Raw genomic sequence first — 14714 nt, forward strand, 5'->3', positions numbered from 1 at the left:
TTGACTGACGTCGTTCATGTAGTCCGTCTCAAACCGTACCACACGCCTGCTACATCATCCACTTAGCACCGGGACGGTGCTTTTGCCGCCGGGAGTTATGCTACGGTTGTGCTTGTGCTTGGAACGCTCGTGCTTGGTGCGCTCGCGCTTGGAACGCGAAGAGGACGAAGTGCGTTTCTGCGGCTGGGCTTCGCGTGCCCGGTTGTTCGGCTGCGTGGCTGTAAGCTGTTTCCCTGTAAATATATTTTTCCCTTTTGGTGTGCACATCTTCACGTTACAATATCTTAGGGTCATGTGACATCCCATTCAGATAAGATAAATTGGAACTTCCAGCAAACATGGAATTTGATCAGTTTCATTTAGTCTTTAATTGCTCCCATTTGTGTTAAGTAAGAATTAGTCATTCTTGGCTGGGATTTGTCTACTATCCTGTATTATAATGCTATTGCATAAGTTATGAAGGCACGATGGGCTTGCAATGTGGCCACCTTTATGAACGATTATCATGTGATCAGTCCATCGATTTGTAGTATTTGAGTAGGTTAATTTGTAACTGTATAAACAGGGACAACAGACTACAGGAACAGCTGATAGAAACAGTGCTAGATGGCAACTGACAGTGGAACAAAGATGGTTCAACTTGTGAAATGTTTCAACTCTAACTACTAGCACTGAGTTTATTGGTGGTAAGCAGTAGTCGATATTGTTCCAATATGCTTTCATGCTTTGATGTCAGGATGAGTTCTGATGGAATGACATGTCCAGCAGTTGCTAGAAATTAAAGGAGCATGTTCAACAATGGTTAAGGAGCCCAGTGTGGCGGAATTAATACAGCTCAACATTCCTATTTTGTGTGCAGGTTTACAGGAGGCTCCAGTCGGACGGTGTTACTGAAGCCATGGAAGACAAGATTGTGGTACGTCTGAGCTTGGATGCTGAAAACCTGCATTTCATGGCTTGTTTTGAGAGCCTCGCTATTTGCCAAATGAATAATAGTTGTTTTCTTAGCATGACGCACTGCTTACTAGAGCTGCCCTGCTCCTGTTCTAGGTGATGAAGGAACACCTGCTGAAGATCAGTAAATACAAGAGAAGGTACTACTACTTTCAATGTTTCATCACTATACATGCAAGCGTAAGCAGCTATGTCTCTGTGGTCAGGCATTTGTCTTGCGGTGTACTGGTGTGTGTGGCTGAAACCATGCAAATGCTAGGTAACGGAAGGAAAAACTGAGTGTGTAAGGTTAACTCATTACATGAGAGTGGCTTACAACCATTCGAATTGAAGGCAAAAATTGGAGCCCCTGCATTTGCAGTATTCCTCTGATGCAACACATTGAGTTTTTACCCTGTTGGCTACTCTGCACCACTTACTTATCTTTTTTCCTAGCAGAAATTACTGTATTCATTTGCATGAAGGCACTTGCGTGATGAGCACGTCCGTTAAATTGGCTATCAAAAAGTAAAATTTTTCTTAATATTTTACCCCATGTAATAATACTCTACTTTCAAAATTTTCAGCTCAGATGTTTCAGCTGAGCTGAGATGTTTCAGAAATTTTCAGCTGAGCTTTATGTGACTGAGTGCAGTGCATGCATTAGTTTCGTAAATTTTACTCCTCAAAGCCTGCAGAATACAGCTTCTGAGTCTTTCACTTTAGCTGCTGATAAACCATAGTATAGTACACTTCCTCTTTTGGGTGTGCCTGTCTAGTATTGCTGTGCATATGCAGATACTGTACCGGTTTGAAGTGCATTTTTAAAAGTGAAATCCCACTATCAGAGTTAAAATGGCTAAATGTTACTCCCAGCAGACCTCTTGCATGGGATTCTCGACCACGCTGAACTTTTCCGAGAGGTATGGCTAGTGGCATGCATTGACAAAATAACCGTCACTGTGCAGTGCTGCAGAGAATGAAAGCGTGGATGCCAAGCTACGTGGTGGCGAGATCGACCTGGAGAAACTCTACATGTCAAACAGATGCCGAAGCACAGACCTGCGCACGCTCAAGATTGGCGACGAGGCTTCACAGCAAGCTTTCCTGCAGAGCAGGTATGAAAGAGTACTGTAAGCTGAAGAATGTTGACAAAGACACTTATCGACAATTTAACTTCACAAATATTGTAGATTAGCAATTCTTGGCACAAGATCTCAAGAGATCATTTTCTAGTGCTCGCAGAATTCAATCCGCATTTGTGCTGTCTTAAGCGCGGAAGAAACTTTGTAACGCATCTGGTCTGCCGACAGCAATGACGCAGGTAACCAAAATATGTTCATTTTTAGATGCTTCGCCCCTTGCAGCCACCGCGGCAGCTGATTTTCGCAGGTGCATTGCTGTAGTTCTTAATGTTTCGCCCCCTTGCTTTTATGCGCCCGCGAAGAAACCTCAGCGTTTCTCTTCATGTCACATTACCGCAAAAACGGCCGTCTCGAATCAAAGTGCGACTTTTTTTTTGTTGTTATTGGTGGTGGTGCTTCGCCTCCTCGCATCGAGGCACTTCACAGAAGCCACAACGGCAGGTGACCGCTGCTGCATTTTAGCTTTTCATGGCATGTGCCCTCACGTTCGCCCGATTGTATGTTTTCAACATGTGCGTTTGGTCAATAAACACATTATACAACCATATTTTCTCGAAATTTGAAACTTAGTAGCCTAGCCGCCGCGGTGGCTTAGTGGTTATGGTGCTCGGCTGCTGACCCGAAGGACGCAGGTTCGATCCCGGCCACAGTGGTCAAATTTCATGGAGGTGAAATGCTAGAGGCCTGTGTACTGTGCAATGTCAGTGCACGGTAAAGAACCCCAGGTGATCGAGATTTCCTGATCCCTTCACTACGGCACCCCTCATAGCTTGAGTCGCTTTTGGACGTTAAACCTCCATAAACCAGACTAAACGTACCGTATTTACAGGATTGTAAGTCGACTTGAATGTAAGTTGAGCCCCCCACATCACATTTCTGGAAAAAAAAAAATACTTGGAGGTCGTTTACGCTTGGCCTTTAATAACAGAACGTGATAGCACTGTTCTGTGGCCTCCTCTTATCTCCAGCCGCTATCGGCTGCCGAGCGCGGGTGCGCCCATGGGCACATTCCAAAATGAAAATGTATTAGTCACTGGGCTACTCGTCCACACTTGCGCCATCGTCCTCACTAGCGTTGCTGTCGTGATCGCTGCAGCGGTCCCACAGCTCGTCGTTCTAACATTGTCGTGCAGCGAAATCCCGCACTTCGCAAACAGCCACATCACGACATCGCGTGGAACAGCTGAAAATTTCACCTCGCTGCAGCTGCCACACCTGTATCACCCGTTGCGAATGTTGAACTTGTGGTCTGGCACTCAGTTCGCTTCTTCGGCGTAAAGAATGACATCCATCTTGAATGTAGCCGTGAACGAGCGCCGCTCGCTTACTGAACCCAGAGCACAAATGACGAAGCACTACATTAATAACTTGTGAAACGCGGCCGGCAGTAGTCAAATGCATCAGAGCCAAAAAGAAACTACGCATGAGCGGTGTCGGCTCTTTCGTCGGCTACCGACACTTCCTGGCGCCGCTGCGGTTCTGAGTGGGGGTGCTGCTGCAATTGAAACAGCGGCCCTTCCATCAAGTATCGATGCTCCCTTGAGCGCCGAGTGCGTGGTTGAAAGTAAAGAAAAAAAACTTGAACAACACCTATTAAGAATATAACGCGATTGCGTTATTGGGCCGCCACTGCTTATCAGCAGACACAATCTGCAGCCACTTGTGGGGAGTGGGTTGGTGCTGGTTTGCTTCTTGTCGACAGCCACCATCGGCTGCTGCGTGCGGGGTGGCAATGCCAGTTCTGCGCGTTGACATAGCAGCTGCTCAAGGCCAGCACCAAGAGCAATGCGATGGAGCTGCGCAGCAAAAATGCAATCACGCTGTAGCATTCCTGATATCTCGTTTGTCTTGCCTTTATTTATGGTGCGATGCTTTGGTTTAGATTTTAAGTCGACCGCCCTACTTCGGATTTTCAAATTTTTAAAAATACGTCGACTTACAATCGTGTAAATACGGTAGTAGCCGGGAAATTGTATTATCGCGGACCGTATTAACTGGGAGCAATATAATGTAACTTTATGGGACATTTTAAAGGTCCGCGATTTTGAGCATACAAACCGGGAAATCGTACGAACTGGGAACATATCAACAAGGTTTTACTGTTGGAACTTGTACTCTGGTTTGTGTATTTTTCTTGTTAGAGAGCCAGTAGTGCTTTTGCCTTACCTGTCTTTCTTTGGTATCTAGGTCATACAAGAAGAAAGGACTGCCTGCCGAATCCCCTCAAGTGACCATGGTGATTGATCAATTTCACATGTTGCCTTTTGTACCACACCAATTGTCAGCTGTGCAAATACCTTTTGTGTGTGTTTTGTTATTGCATAATGCATGTGACAGGGTACTGGTGCAAAAGGGACTAATATTTTGGCATCTCTGCCAAGGTCTACAGACTTTTCTTGTCAAATGTTGTCCTGGGGCCATATTTTGCGTCTTTTGGGGCTGATCAACTTCTTTCCTTTCTTCACTGTTCTGCCTTCAACATCAGGGCCAGTGGCTGACCTTGTTTCTGTAGCTCTCAGTCATGATGTCAGAATCAGCCATTACTAACAATAAATAGTTAAAAGAATGAATGGCTAAAAGAATCGTTTCAAACTACGCCACTTATGCAGATGAAATCAGTACAATTGCCAAGTGGCACTTTTTCTTTTCAACAAAAATGCAAGTCCATGCAGCCTGTGGTGTAAAGGCAGCTGGAGTTGCCATGTGTACGTACATACTCTCATTGTATTGAGTCAACGGAGGTGTTGGATAATAGTGCCACCTTTCTGTTTGAAAATTTCAGAATGAGGACTGGCAACGGATGTTTGGCAAAATTGAACTGCGGGAGCAGTCTCCGCCAAAACAGCAGCCGCAGCCAACGCATCAGCACTCGCCAGCTGGAGATGGGGACCCAAATTCGGAATTGCATGTCTCTGGTGCTGAGTCGGCAGAATCTGCTGCTCCGTCTGCGAACACGTCCCCAAAGCAGCCACAGAAGATTTTCACTGGAATAGCAATAGATTCAGGTAGGTAGCAGCCTGTAAAGAATTTTTGAGCACCAAATTTGTAGTATACTATCTGCGAAATTCTGCAAGCTGGCTTCACACGTCTTGATTGACCCAACCAACATGGCTGAGCTTGTACTCAAAACACTTTGAAGGCTGGATGTTGTGTATCAGAAGATTTCTATGAGTACAGCCTGAGGCTTTGCTTATCATCGCTTGAATCGTGAAGTTGGCCACTAAAGACTTTGAATGCTTGCCGTGCAGCTTGGTCTTGAGAGAGCATTAGAGTTTGTAGAGCAGCCATGTCTCTCCACAGCCACAGTGCACTGCCTGTCGTGCCATGCGGAGCTGCAGCTTCTGCTGAACAAGAAGCGGAACGAGTATGCCCGGGAGCAAACCGTGAGGGAGGCCATCGACGACCCGACACGAGAGGAGCGCCCGCTGCCGACAAAGTGGAGGCCCCGTGGCACGCTGGTGGCCCACATGCACGAACACAAGGGGGCCATTCACAGGCAAGCCTCGTCCCTTTGGCTGTAGTGCTTTCAGAAATTTTGCCGTGACCTGAATGTGGGGGGTGTGTGCTTACCTGGGTTGCAAGGAACCTGTCAGCACATATTTAGGTAACAGCTTGGTTGTCGTTTGAGGGGAACAATGTTTTCGGGACAGCAGTGCATCTGCTGAAAGGATACTTCACTGTGCACCTTAGACAGGCGCCAATTAGCTGTTAGAACCACATCTTGTTTCCATATCAGATGCCATCAGCAAGACTGTGGCAACGCTCTTTATGCTGCTGCCTTATGAGCCTTAGAGTGGCATTGCGTTTGGTAAGAAATAACACCATTGTCCTAGCTGCCCACAGTGGGAATCCTGGCATCTACCAGAGCAGTAGGCATGCAGGGACCGAATTCACAGTTGAGAAAGTCGTAGCTCAGTGCCATGGGTCATAGTAACAATTTTCTGCATCTGTAATGCCTTGTTAGAATGCCCGTCACAGAGTAGCTCCTGGTGTAATTTTCTCTGGTAACTTTTGCGGCTTTCGGCTGATACATTAGGAAGACTGACAACTAACCAAAACATGTTACATGCTTAAAATGAAAAAGATGTTGCTATATATTGATAAAATAAGGTGCACTATGTTATCGGCAAACTTAAAACTTTTAAATTTTTTATCAGCATGGGAAGTTGCATTAGACTCTCTAGTGCTGTTCTGCTGTAAGACTTTGATACTAAATGTGTATTCCCGCCGTGTGACTAATACCCCTCCCTGTCACTAAGGCAGCTTCATTGTCCATTGAGCCAATTTGCATCGAACTCAATGGGGATTGGCCGGTGCCGCACTGCAATTTTCAGTGAACATTGAACGTGATGAGGATCAACTCAATGGAGGTTCATGAATGGTCGTTCAAATCTCAGTAACTCTTAAAAAACAGTTGTGTTTGTCAAAAACATTTAGGAACATTTCAATATAGCCAATAATTCATAGTGTCCGCATTCGATATATTGAGGTTTGATTATATATGGCATTTACAGGTGTGAAATTTGAGTGTGAACTTGCGGTTGGTTTTTCTGACCTAACCCAAACTAATCATCCTATTCTGTTTGAACCAATTTTAATATGTGACGAAATCTTGCAACTGGGGTTTTTCGCATATCACCTTTGGCTGCCTTGAGTGGAGTTGCGCCTGTGTTATATTTCTCAGCACAGCTGGACACCATATCTGCTGAGGCACCAATGCATGTGATGGCACTTATTACAAATAAGCTTTACTGACACTAGACACAAAGGTGAATGCAATTGGACATGGCACGGCAAAGAGCTGGGTGGGTCAGTTCGGCGATCTGGTGGTGGCTTGGTTGGCTCAGTCGTTGACGCTGCGGCTCCACATGCGTCTCATTGCAGGCTGCAGGTGATTCCTAATACAAGCCTGTTTGCCACATGCTCGGCTGATGGGCTGGTCAAGATCTGGGACTGGGGCCGCATGGAGAAGAAGGCCATTGCCAACCGGTCTCGCCAGACCTACGCCAGGATGGGTGGGTAGCACGTCCAGCCGTCCGGGGTTTCTGCACAGGCACAAGGCGATGAGCGTGTGCTCTGTAGCAGAACTGAGATTTGGAAAAGCATGGAAGTATTCCCGATGTAAGAACTGTGGCAAGTAGATGCTCATGACTGCTGCACCACGACACTTCGAACTTACTACTATCCTAACATGTAAAAAAAAAAATGAAGCATTTACTTTTTTCTGCTCTGTTTTTGGTTGACTGGAATGTCTGCAGGAGCAACATGAGTTCACAAGCGCTCAGGTTTCTCAAATTCAAATCTGACACTTCCTGGTGTGCCGATGCTGTTATTACATTCCATCACTGGGGTAATAAATATTGAGAGCCCGCAGATGCAAAAATTCTTCTCAAATTCTTAAACTTTTTCTTTTGTTTTTCAAGCAGTGTTTCAAAAGCACTTTGAACACTTAGCATTTCAATGTGCCAAGGAATTTTGGGTCTTTCAAATGTGTGCACTCTTTTATATTATTCTTCAAGTGCGTGGCAAAATATTTATATGCAGCTCTCTGATATATAAACGCGAATCAAGCTGATTACTTACTATAGCTGAATGTAGAAAGTCAAAAGCTTGTGCCTTGTTCTTAGTTTGTGTTCACATTTGATTCCAGCCTGATAATGCAAGGATGCTTTGAATACATAAAACATAGGCTTCTGTTTGCATAATGTTCAGGCATATTGTATGTGCAGTGTACAATAAATGTAAAGTGCATTTACATATTGTATATGTGACATGCATTGAAGAGCATATTTCGTATAGCCATTTCAATACCAAAGGAGGAGTGTGCCCTATATTTTATATTAGTTCAGTGCTGTACTCTGATTTTTGGCTCAAAGTACATACGACTGGTTGAAAAGTAAACTTAAATACAATATTTCAAGCCTCCTCATAATGTTCTCTGCTTTGCACCGTTCATGTGCCTGTAAGTGCTGAATTCCAATGGCTTCATTCATGTTTATTACCTCAGATGGCCAGGTCACATGTATGACAGTGTGCCAGAGCATGCAGTCCTTGGCTGTCGCATCCGACGCGGGTACCATTCAAGTTTTTAGGTAAATGCTAAGTGCGCATTACAGTACTCTCACACTTGCGTTCTAACATTCCTCTTGGTGCTTATTTTTTCCTAAGCAGGCTAATTCAGTGCACCATTGGTTTGCCACATTTGTTGCAGCTGTTCTAACAAGCCACTGTAATCTAATTCTAATGGGAACACTGCGCTATGTCACCGTTCATAAAAATGCTGTTATGTTGGTGCTTGTTAACGGAAATGTGGCCGTGCCAGTAATGCAAGCCCTACCTGAACTTGTACCCAAAGTTTTGGCGTACGCTTAAATGATCTGGCAATAAAAAAGCTACATGGAGCTTGCAGAACTGAGATTAGATTTGATTTGAATTGCTCAGTATTAAACAGGGCCTTGTACTGCAGAGTCGAGCTGAACAGCAACAAGACGAGTCCACTCAAGACACGCTCGCTGGACCCACATGAAGATGGGTGTGTCGTGGATCTTCAACACTTTGACACAGGTTTGTAGGTTTGTACATTAGCACAGAGGGTCTCCCGCGGAGAAAAAATAAAGCCACTTGCTTTTTATCATGTGACGGCCTGGAAGTGCTCACAGTTGAATGTTTATAAACATATCTTGCAGGTTTGCAGTCCGTACTTGTTTATGCCACCGTCTATGGCTCGATCATCGGCTGGGATCTGCGGTCACCTAGCACTGCTTGGTGTTTCGAGAACAATCCCAGACATGGTATGTATGATTAAACTCCGCAACTGATGAAGGCTTATTTGCTCGTGGTATCTTGCAACGTGGAGGACGCCAGCTGTGTCTATACCAGCCTGAGTTATAACCCCTATAACCAACCCCTAATATAGCCTTTATTGATTACGAGAAAGCATTTGACTCAGTGGAAACCTCAGCAGTCATACAGGCATTGCGGAATCAGGGTGTAGAAGAGCCTTATGTGAAACTACTGGAAGACGTCTATAACAACTGCACAGCTACCATAGTTCTCCATGAAGTCAGCAGTAAAATTCGAATAAAGAAGGGCGTCAGGCAGGGACACACGATCTTGCCAATGCTATTCACCGCCTGTGTCCAGGAGGAATTCCAAGGCCTGAATTGGGAACAGTGGGGGATAAGAGTTAATGGAAAATACGTAGGTGATTTGCGATTTTCTGATGACATTGCCTTGCTGAGTCACTCAGGAGATGAACTGCAAAGCATGATCAATGAGTTAGGCAGAGCAGAACGGTGGGTCTTAAAATTAACAAGCAGAAAACCAAAGTAATGTTCAACAGTCTAACAAGGGAACAGCAGTTCACTTTTGTAGCGAGGTGCTGGAAGTGGTAAAGGAATGTGTATGTCTGCTTAGGGCAGGTAGTGACAGCTGATCCGGATCATGAGAGGGAAATAGCTAGAGTAAGAATGGGATGGAGCGCATATGGCAGGTTCTCTGAGATCATGAATGACAGTTTACCAATATCCCTCAAGAGAGAAGTGTACAACAGCTCTATCTTACTGGTACTCACTTATGAGGCAGAAACGTGGAGGCTAACGAAAAGGGTTCAGCTCAGGTTAAGGACAAGGCAGCGAGGTATGGAAAGAAGAATGTAGGTGCGACGTTGAGAGACAGGAAGAGAGCAGAGTGGACTAGGGAGCAAATGCGGGTTGATGACGTCCTAGTCGAAATCAAGAAGAAATGGGCTTTGGCAGGGCATGTAATGCGAAGGCAAGACAGCCGATGGTCCTTAAGGGTAACAGACTGGATTCCAAAGGAAGGGAAGCGTAGCGGGGGCGGCAGAAAGTTAGGTGGGCAGATGAGTTTAAAAAGTTTGTGGGCATACGGTTGGCGCAGCAGCCAAAGGACAGGGTTAACTGAAGCGACATGGGCGAGAAATTTCCCCTGCACTGGGCGTAGTCACAGTGATGATGATGATGAGCTATGAAACATTGTACTGGTGTAAAAAATCATACAGAGAATAACCAGAGACAGTATGGGCCAGTTGTTCAATCTATCCTTCTCTGTTCCATCTTTTATCGCCATGTTTCGTGAGGTAGCCCACCTCTCTGGTTTGGCCGTAGTACCAGTTTGAACCAGAAGTACAGCTTCTCTGTTTCACTTGTGACATGGAGTTCATTTTAATTTTAAGTTTTTTATCCTGCGTTTGTTTTTATCTCTTTTTCTTCTGAAAAGGTGTGATCACGTCGTTCTGCGTTGACCCCCAGCACAACTGGCTGGTGTGTGGTACCTCGGAGGGGAAGCTGATTTGCTGGGACATGCGCTTTCAGCTGCCCAGCACCATTGTCAGCCACCCTGCCGGCAAGTTTTCCCATTCACTAGGAGTGCCTGCTTTGAAGCAGTGAATGCTGGTTGCATTTTATTAATTCATGCTACCAGCCTTTGTGCAAATGCCCTTGGCAGGAGTGGGTGTTAGATGAAATAAACATTGAAAGGAACAAACTGAAGAGGCCATAATTTAGAAGAAAATAGATAACTTAATACCATGAAACAGCGTGCCTGATTACAAAATATTGCACTAGGCAACAATTGTAAAGGAAAAGGAAAAAAGAACAAAGTGAAAAGGAAAAAAGAACAAAGTGTGCTGTGCAACTCGCACTCAAACAGAGCCAAGTCTTACACACAAGTGGTACAGCCAGTGTGCACTTTGAAGATTGCTGCAGTCCATTCATACAACATTGGCACAAAAGGGGCCTGTAACGAAAAATATCCAGTGAAAAATTTTACTATAGTACTGGTTTTAACAGATTACATCAGGTTCTGCAAGTAGCCTTGTTAATCTTATAGGGGCCCTGAAAAACTGTATGCATGTATTTTCGCCTCTTCACGCAAAGTTTTTTTTTGCAGTGAAAAGGAAAAAAGAACAAAGTGTGCTGTGCAACTCGCACTCAAACAGAGCCAAGTCTTACACACAAGTGGTACAGCCAGTGTGCACTTTGAAGATTGCTGCAGTCCATTCATACAACATTGGCACAAAAGGGGCCTGTAACGAAAAATATCCAGTGAAAAATTTTACTATAGTACTGGTTTTAACAGATTACATCAGGTTCTGCAAGTAGCCTTGTTAATCTTATAGGGGCCCTGAAAAACTGTATGCATGTATTTTCGCCTCTTCACGCAAAGTTTTTTTTTGCAGCTTGTGTTGTGCCACTGGAAATAAAATACAGTAGACTCGCAATAATCGAAACCCAGATAATTTGCTCTTTTGGTTAATTGAGACTAGTGTCAGTGTTTTGATTGGCTGGCCATATTTCCAATCAAAGCCATTTATTTAATACCGCAGTATCGCTAAATTTGCTTAATTCAAACTCTTTGTCCAGCTCCAACGCTCCTGGGGTGCGAATGGGAGGTGGCCGGCGTCACTTATGTCAGGTTTGCGGTGCCTTATAATTCGGCCCCTCCAAACAGAATGGTCTCAAGGTGCCCCATTGCCACATATAGTTGTGTTTTCTGAGATTTGCTGCTATTTATTTTTAATTGCTGCCAAGTTTTTTTAGGTGGCTACTCTAGTGCAAGCCAACATTGCTGTCGAATCAGTGTTGCAAAACTTGCTGGGGATGCCTACTTTGTGTTTGCATGCTATAATTGTGTATTTTACAGTTCTGTTGTCCATACTCACTGCCCCATGGCATTTCTTTATGCATATGAGCTCACTGTCAACAGTGATATGGAAACACATCAGTGTATTGTTTCATTATGGCATTGTAGCAGACATTGCACCGTGCACTATCTGCGGTAAATTTTTATAGTACAGTTGAGCCCGGATATATCAAACCCAGATATATCAAATTTTTGTTTATATCGAACAGTCCCGTACAAAAGCATTATAGCACTATTGTTCACCTATATTGAACTCACGGTCAGTGGAACATTCAACATATTGAACTGTGCACCCCGCCTCTTAAAGGGCCACAGAAAGGGGTGTTTGAGCATGGCTTTAAAATGCTTGCGCTATGTAGAGTACAGGCCACTGAGAGTCCATGCCGCGTACGAGACCTCAGAAGCAAACGGGAAATTTACAATACTTTAAAAAATTCCCGCTTTTGCACCTCACGGCGACGCGCGATGCCAGGCTTTCGCGCGAAAACCTGGCAGACGACGTCACATCTTGCAAATGACGTCAGCAGCCGGGGGTTATCATTGGTTCACAGCGCCAAATTCTTTCAGACGTGACGCACTACCGCGGCGGCGGCCACTCCGCGCGCGCCGCAGCCGGCAGAGGTAGCGGAGGGGCCGAGTGAGAGGGGCTGGCGGAGGAGCGCCACCATTTTGGCGTGCGAGAGGAGAGGGAAAGGCGCGAAGATGCGGAAGTTCAATTTTTGTCTGCATATAACTCAGCGTCCAAAAAACGCATTAAAATAATTCTTGCTGGGGATAATTATGAACCGTCGTCTTTTAACATCTCAGACATATGTCACCTTTATTGAGACCCTCTTTCTGGGTCCCTTTAAGTGTCACTTCTTACAGCACTCTTCAAACCCTTCTCACATGTGGAGACAGATTGACTGTGAAGGCTTGGGCAGCTGCTGGCAGTGCTGGCACTGTGAAGCCATCCCAAATAAGCCCTTGCGGCGGCCCTCACCTGGCATTCTTTGCTGCTGAAGTCATAGCTGAAACCAACCATACCTTAGTCTTAATGAGGTTACTTTATTTATAGTTTACTGTTAATAGGATCAAATATCTTCTGATATGCAGTGGTTAGTTTCAAACCATCTTCCGCTGCCGCTGCCTTCGCTGCAAGAATGCGTCAAGTGGGGGTGCTATGTATTTTCGCTTCAAAATTTTTTCTACTGCCATTTTTTTTTTAATACCGATATATCAAACTGTTTTGCAATTCCTTTCGAATTCGATATATCCAGGTTAAACTGTACTAGGAGACATCTGCTCTGCTTCTTATATCATGCGTTTAAAAACTTTGTGCTGTAGGAGGAGGTTTTAGCCGAGTCGTATTTGCAGAATTTGCTATGTCCAAACAGTCCAGGCCAACCATTCAGTTTGCAAGTGAGCCTCATTTTGTGAGGTAGTGGTCTTCCTTCCCAGCATTGAGCGAGCATGCCATTTTTTTGCAGACTGTTCACCTCGTGGGAATTTTTTGAAGTTACTTAGGGGGAGTATAGGCACAGCAGTGATGTGTGTCTGGCCTAGTATTTGGCAGAAAACATCGATTCAGTAGCAGCAGTACAGTTTATCTTGAGGCAAACCTCCAAGAAACGCTTTGCTAATTCCCATACGAGCCTAATACGTAACATTCACTTGCGCTAACTTTATTAAGGGAGTGAGAAACACGCTATTAAAGGAATTTTATCTGCACACAGTAGAGATTGTCATGGCATGCAGCCAAATACGAAGTGTCCACTTTCTGGCTATGCTGCAACGGATGAAATGCCCTTGAAGAAACTTGCATAGACAGAGCGATGCCTCTTTTGCCTCTAGGTAATTTTAAGGAGCTGTGTGGCCCTACTGGCCTTGCCACGTGTTCTTAAATTTCGCCAGTTGCGCCAAAATAGCGTTTCAATGCGGTGTCAAAAGAGGGGCTGTGGAATGTTTGCAGGCGCTCGTGTGCGTCGGGTGAGCATTGACCCACTGCACCAGTCTGGAGTCTGGGCTGCCGTGGAGGGCAACAACGAGGTCTCGCTCTGGGACCTGGAGACACAGGCTCGACTGCGAACCCTTTGGGCAAGCACTGCTCCACCCCTCAGCGAAAAACAGGTGCGTTCAAGAACGAAACAGAAAAAGAAAGAATTAGAGGTGGATGCACATGCGAGTGGTTTCAATCTTATAGTTTGCGCAACTTTAGGATTCTCTTCAGTTGATTTTATTTCTTACCAAAGCAGCTGTACGTATGCCTTTTGCCTTTCAATGTATCAGTGTGGTGCCCTCGTCTGCTTCTTGTTGTGACATAACTTTCTTTTTTTTCATTGTATATCGCTGTTTCTTGTTCTCCTTTTTGCCTGAAATAGTGTGTTCTTGGTTTGTGCAGACCACGAAATATTTTATTTCCTGCTACATTGCTCAACTTTATCTGTAACCCTCTTAAGTCAGATTTACTTGCAATGCTTTTTTCAGTCGTTAGGCTTGTTCATTTTTTTTTTTTTGTACTGCCCACTTGTGCCCAAGGCTCGAGATTGGGACCAGCAGTATCCTGTGAATAAGTAATAAATAACTATGGCAGTACTATATAAGGCTGCAGTTCCAAAGTGCAATGTGTCTGTTGTCTATGTCCAGGCACACCCACCTGCACAGGCGCATTCGGTGTACAGCATGTACATCAGCCCCCTGGAGTGTGGACCATTCATGCTTACAGCTGGCTCCGACATGCGCATTCGCCTGTGGGACATCAACAACCCGCTGGCATCACATGTTGTTGCTGGGTCAGCTACAGACACCCTGACACCATCCTTCAGCTACAAGTATGTGTGGAACTTTGGCACAGGAGTGCATTTGTGTGTGATGCAGTTTGTCCAGCATGTCGGGTTTTTGCTAGTGCCATTTCAGGCTGGGAATGGGCAGCACCCTTATATGTGCAGCCTCCATTGGTGGCTTCGAGAAAGAAAAAAAAAATTTGTCCATTTC

The 14714-nt window shown here is 45.0% G+C and overlaps 1 protein-coding gene across 2 annotated transcripts in view; it reads left to right on the top strand.

Annotated features, from left to right (window-relative positions):
* The window catches only part of Vps15 (vacuolar protein sorting 15), a 35041-nt gene that overhangs the window by 18791 nt on the left and 1536 nt on the right, over window positions 1–14714 (top strand). For both annotated transcript variants that reach the window (XM_077654718.1, XM_077654719.1), the window contains exons 22-34: window positions 860–916; window positions 1051–1094; window positions 1902–2051; window positions 4266–4314; window positions 4861–5083; window positions 5379–5574; window positions 6963–7093; window positions 8086–8170; window positions 8545–8642; window positions 8765–8869; window positions 10317–10442; window positions 13693–13850; window positions 14367–14551. In XM_077654718.1, the coding sequence (XP_077510844.1) occupies window positions 860–916; window positions 1051–1094; window positions 1902–2051; window positions 4266–4314; window positions 4861–5083; window positions 5379–5574; window positions 6963–7093; window positions 8086–8170; window positions 8545–8642; window positions 8765–8869; window positions 10317–10442; window positions 13693–13850; window positions 14367–14551 (1607 nt within the window). The remainder of the gene's footprint in view (window positions 1–859; window positions 917–1050; window positions 1095–1901; window positions 2052–4265; window positions 4315–4860; window positions 5084–5378; window positions 5575–6962; window positions 7094–8085; window positions 8171–8544; window positions 8643–8764; window positions 8870–10316; window positions 10443–13692; window positions 13851–14366; window positions 14552–14714) is intronic.

This window comes from Amblyomma americanum, chromosome 2 (genome assembly GCF_052857255.1).
Source record: "Amblyomma americanum isolate KBUSLIRL-KWMA chromosome 2, ASM5285725v1, whole genome shotgun sequence".
In the NCBI taxonomy this organism is placed as follows: Eukaryota; Metazoa; Arthropoda; class Arachnida; order Ixodida; family Ixodidae; genus Amblyomma; species Amblyomma americanum.